General features: G+C 41.9%; 1 protein-coding gene across 3 annotated transcripts; it reads right to left on the bottom strand.

Annotated features, from left to right (window-relative positions):
* Positions 1-1,994: 1,994 nt before the first annotated feature.
* On the bottom strand, positions 1,995-4,415 carry LOC147639238 (trihelix transcription factor GT-3b-like). 3 transcript variants are annotated; one of them, XM_086788761.1, is made up of 4 exons: positions 4,288-4,415; positions 4,009-4,102; positions 3,416-3,879; positions 1,995-3,208 (listed from the first exon to the last, which is right to left on the bottom strand). In XM_086788761.1, exons 3-4 carry the CDS (start codon positions 3,734-3,736, stop codon positions 2,591-2,593), a joined length of 939 nt encoding a protein of 312 aa, XP_086644887.1. In that variant the 5' UTR covers positions 3,737-3,879; positions 4,009-4,102; positions 4,288-4,415; the 3' UTR covers positions 1,995-2,590. The 3 variants fall into 3 exon arrangements, with proteins under 3 accessions (XP_086644887.1, XP_086644879.1, XP_086644872.1); XM_086788753.1 differs by having other exon boundaries at positions 4,238-4,412; XM_086788746.1 differs by having other exon boundaries at positions 4,009-4,412.
* Positions 4,416-5,634: the final 1,219 nt, after the last annotated feature.

Below are 5,634 nucleotides of genomic sequence, written 5' to 3'. Positions count from 1 at the left end.
AATTTCCAAGCTTCTAGCTAAGTTTGATGAAACATGTGATCATGTGGAGCATCCAAAGATATCTGAACACATTTATGAAGCTTTTGGAAATCTTGTCTGCCCCACCAAAGTACATGTCTTGTCTTTAGTGGGAAAGGCCAACAGTTGGTCCATCACTTTGATGTCGAGTATTAAAGTGAATTTTAAAACATTGAAGAAAGCTTTCATATATGGATTCTTGACCATTCATGCGTTGGAGTCCTAGATGGAGTGAAAGTGATACAATAGAGAAAAAACCTAAGGAAACCATACGTGATTACATCTTGTGCATGAAAACCCTAAACTCACAATGTGAGGACTGGGAGATACTCAATGACACACAAATGAAGAGATGTTTTCCTCGTGGGATTAACGAAAAATACTTTGAACAATTTTGATCATAGTATCAAATCTAGCCTCTTTTGATCAATGTTACAAAGAAGTAATTCGTTCGACAACACGTTGGAACAAAATGGGATCTTCCTTGTGTAAACTTGTAGTAGAAGCAAGGAGTAAACACTTTGAAATGTCAAATGAAGAATTCTATGCTGCCTTGCTGGAGAGCTTTGAAGAACAAAAATGCTAGGAAGAGGCTATGCTTAACCATTAACAACCTACAAAATCCCTCTCAAGGATTATGAATAGAATCATTGTCATCAAAACCGCTAGAACTCCAACTGCCCACATCAAGTATCTTTGTACTACAAACAATGCAAATGGGTGGGTGAGATGCCTAAAACACCTCAAGCCCAAGGGACCCCATTAGTAAATCAAGTTTCTTTGACCAGAAAAGAAACAAATCAAGGGGTATTAAGGAAGAAGCTAGATCATCATTGCAATGCTTCTACTGTCCTAGACCACACAAGGTAGTAGATTGCCCCATTTGGGACTCCATTCTCTCAACAAATACTGCTGCTGCTGCTGTTGATACCTTACAATAACAATAGCCACAAAGGACATGCCCATCCTAGGGGGTTCTTTGCCTAACACTCCACACATGTCAGCACACTGAGGACAGAATACTAGAATAACAATGGCTACAAAGGACATGCCCACTCTAGGAGGTACTTTGCCTAATACTCCACTAGATGTTAGAACATATGTACATACGAGTCCACCATTATAGTCCCAAGCTCAATAGCAAACTTGAAAAGAGCAAATGAAGGAGGTGGAAGAGGAAGTCTATGGAGGTAAAAAGCAGACTACTATAGGGAAGGTTAGTAAGAAGGGCACAACTGGACTTCCTCTGCCTTCAATAAGCTTGGCATTATAGATTTGATAGGACTCACCTTGCCACCAAAGAGTCATTGCAAAGTGGCATGTAAGGTTTCCACCATTTATGTGGCCACCAACCCTCAAAGCCCTTAGACCATGTAATTCTTCTAGGCTCGACCATTCCTAAAGCTTAATATTTTTGCTAGTAGTGATCTCAGTGGTGCCAATGTTGCAGCTCTAGTTGCAACATTGGATGGCTCGTGCAACTAGTGATATGTTTGAGAAAAGTTAACCCTAGCACACCCTACCATTGAAGGGAAAACAAGAAGTCAAAAGACATCTCTCTGAAGCCAATCCAAGCAATGGTTCTCTAGCCTTATATCTAGACCTAAAGACTCAGGGGTGTGCAGGTCATGAAGCAAAAAAAATAATTTAGAGCTTGCCTTGCAAGACTTGAGGTAGCAAGTGTCGTGGCCAAAAAACTTGCAAAATAGGAGCAAGATAGGCTAGAACGCCAGCTCTTAGTGGATACACAAAATGCATGAGAAGCAAGTGAAGCGTAGTAAGAGGCTCAAGACAAGGCCTACAAGCTTGTTGTAGAGTACTCAATTTGTCAAATAATCATGATGAAACCCTCAAAAACACCCCCCACAATTCGAGAACAGTATGTCCCTCTCGGTTTGCTGTCTACAATGCTTCTCAACTGTGGTCACATAGCCCTCACAAGCATGCGTCCTACTTGGCAAAATGCCAAATCACCATTTTAAGAATAAAACCTGCTCTTATTTTCCCTCGCGTGCGCAATCAAAAAACCAGTAAGATTCCTCTGAAGCCTCTTCTCTTTCACAAACTCATAAGATTCATAAAAAAACCTGTAAGATTCATCTAAACCCTCTTCTCCCTCACAAACTCGTTCTGAACTTTGCTGTGCTCAACTTTCTACATAGTGGGCAATGCCTGAATAACAAAGCTTTACAGCTCTTAATGGTGGCTGAGACAATCACACCCTTTTGTAACACCAAAACAAAGACCGGAGCAGAGAAAACATATTCCAAAGCACTGCCAAAGCAAGTTGGTGCTTCGGAATAATCACTGTAGACCTCCCCATTATATATATTCATATAGATGTTTGGGATAATTGGAGAGGAAAGGAGCTAAACAATTATGTTATGCCACAGATCATTCCCCATCATACACACTGTCTGCTTGCTCTGCACCTTGCATGATGGTTTGTAGTTTTGTCCACAGACAGTTGAATTAATACTGCACTCTTTTCATGGGATGAAATTGAATGCTAGAATGTAGTTTTCAATTGACATATGCATAATGACATATATGCAGCATAGAGAGACCACCTTTAGCTATGGTGGTTTGAACTCGGTTTAGAAAGCTGGTTTTCATCTGCCAGCCGGGATAACAGAGCCGAAAAAAGTGCATCTCTCTTCAGGGCTCTCAATTCTTCTCTGGCCCTTCTCTGCTCCTCTCCCTGTCTCCACATCTGCTCTCTTACATTCCTTTCATGCTCAAGCTTCTCCATGGCCTCTCTCCACTCTTGCTCTCTTCGCCTCCTCTCTTCCTCTCGTCTCTGCACAGCCTCCATCCACTCCAACTCTGTCCTCTGCTGCTGCTGAAAGAAATCCTCCAAGACCTCCTGCATAGTGTTTGCCATGCACTTCTCACCACTCAACCTGCTCCTATCTCTTGAACCCCCGTTTCTTGACTTCTTGTTGGACTCCTTCACCATCCTTTCAACTTTGACGACGTCCTCTTCGTCATCATCGTCTTCATCAGAGAGATCCACTGAAAACCTTTCACCCACATCTTGTTTTCTGCTTCTCTTCTTACCAGATTCCATCAGTAACCCATCAGGACTCTTGTCTGGATCCGAGAAAATGGCATGCAGTTCTTCATAAAATGGGCATGGGCGTCCACTCTCAAAATCGGTGGTTTCGATTCCTTGTGAGATGGCCATAGCCTAGCAGATCAAAAAACATGATGGGGATGGATCAAGAAAGAGCCACAACATTAAAAAAAAAACACAAATATGGATCAGAAAACGGCACCCAGTATGGAGCATTACACAAATATGAAGCAGAAAAATGAACCCAAAAAAGAGACCCTTCTATCAGTTAAAAAGAAACCTCAGAATACAAAACACAGGAAACAGAAAATTAGGCCATACCTTGTATCGGTTGTAGAGGTTCTTCCACTTGCATTTGCACTGATCTGCGCTGCGGTGGTGCCCTCTCTCCTTCATCTTGGAGGCAATGATTTCCCATAAAGACTTGTTTCTTTTGGTCTGAGTGAAGTCCTTCTCAAGCTCAGACCTGATGGCTATGAAGTCCTTGGTCTCCTGGTACCCCCACTGGGGTATGCGGTCCTCTTTTCTTCCATTATTGCCCACCATGCCCACATTAGAGGCTACCTCTCCACGCATGTTCACATGGACCGGATAGACTGCCATGGCCGCCAAGCTGTCCGGCCATGAGAGCTGCTGCCTCATCGCCAGTGTGAAAAGCCTAGTTTGACAGAAAAGAGGGAGAAGACACAGACGTGGGCAGATTTGCTATGCCAGCTTGTGCGAGTATAGAGCATCAAAACCTACGAGCCTCGAGGATACTTTAGCATGGCAGCATCAAATGTTGCCTGCAAACCATGTGGATCATCTTGAATGTTATTAAACTGGATAACAGTATCATCAAACACTTATGGTAATTTAAGTATCCTGCACTTTTAGCATTTAAAGCTAACTGTAAGCTCAGCATGTGACGTTACCTGCAAGCTAAAAATGCACACTTTAGGTAAGCCCTTCAAAGTTCACAAGGTCACATACTGTATGATGGTGCTTTTGAGCTTTTGATATGAGGGGCTGTTAGGACACAATTAGCATCTGTGTCATTAAGAGAAGTGCTGAGATGCGGTACAAGTGAAAATTTTGCAGAGAATTAGAGCAGGGTAAGGGGAATTAGAGCAGGATAAGATTTAAATCAAGGTTAAAAACTACGCTTAGTTTGCAGGCCCGTGTTACAATGAAGATGGAGGCAGTGTGCGAACCGGGCGGAGTCTTCCTTTCCTTGGGGAGATCGCAAGTCCAAACACACACACACACACAGGCTAAGGTCAAATAAAAGCATCTCGTCTCTTGGCCGGCAAAACAACAAGGAAGCTGTTGGAGCTCAGAGTGTAACCTGTGGGTGATGTTTTATCGATACTAATATAAAAACATCTTTTTTGCATTTAAAAAAATCTATTAACAAAAAAAATCAACTCTTCGTTCGGTGTCGTTTATACCCCGTTGACCCCCTCCTAGGACATCTCAGCTTATCATCGAGCCCGTTGGATTTTTTAAAATTACTAGTATTGGACCCGCGCGTTGCTGCGACCGACAGGTAGAGTTCAAAAAAAAAGGCTCGGTTTCTCCAAGATTTAGGTCATGTTTTAAGTAAACACAATACATTATTTCAAGTGACTTCATATATACATATCTCAAAATAACATCCATGTCTCGTGGATTTATAGCGAAAACAAAAATATCATAGTAATGTAGCATACGAAGATGCAAAAAAGGACCAATATTACATATTCTCAAAATGCACCACAAAATACGTATTCTCAATCAGTAATGTCAGAATCAACAAATTGAATTCTTCTCTGGTGAGAAGGATCATTCATTTGTCTCCTCACAATACGCTCTCTATTGTAAAGCGGTGGTCCACGTGGAACAGAGGTATCTTGAATCTAAAATGTGTAGTACGTCCATTCGCCAAGACTAGAGAAGCAATACTTGACAATGCAGTGGCCAAAGCAACATGCCCTTGTCCACATACTCACGCAAGCAAGCAATTATACAAATAGGTCTTGCCCGATCCCCTCGGACCATCTAGGAAAAAAATGTCACCTCCATCTGTCGCAATTGCATGCATTACAGCATCGAAAGCAACACGCTGGCTATCTGTTAATGTTGACTCCATAGCACTTGACGGGTTAGATTGTTCGACAGTATCAAAAGATCTCTCTTCCAAAAGTAATCTATTTTCACCCAAGACTTCCAAATTAGTTCTGTTTAGTTCAGGCATTCCTTCAAAATTTGCCAATGTCCGTCTCTGAGCACGAAGAATTTCTTCTAAATGCAGTAGTGCATGAGTTTCAGCTAATTGTTCAATACCAGTGAACTGACCTCTTCTTCTCGATAATAACTGGTATAGAAAATCTTCTATCATTTCTTCTCGAAATCTCTCCCACAATATTCCTGGGCAGGAAGGCTCACAAAATAGCAATATAGTACCAGAAAGACATCTCAACTACAAGGCATTTTGCATGGATGATGCTTCCTCCATACATGCAACCCATTCAGAATCATCTTCCAATATCCCTTTGGCAATGCAAGCTGCCTTGAAAGAA

This window comes from Cibotium barometz, chromosome 4 (genome assembly GCF_041138505.1).
Source record: "Cibotium barometz isolate CiBa-2024 chromosome 4, ASM4113850v1, whole genome shotgun sequence".
NCBI lineage: Eukaryota > Viridiplantae > Streptophyta > Polypodiopsida > Cyatheales > Cibotiaceae > Cibotium > Cibotium barometz.
This window is presented reverse-complemented; position numbering and strand designations above follow the sequence as displayed.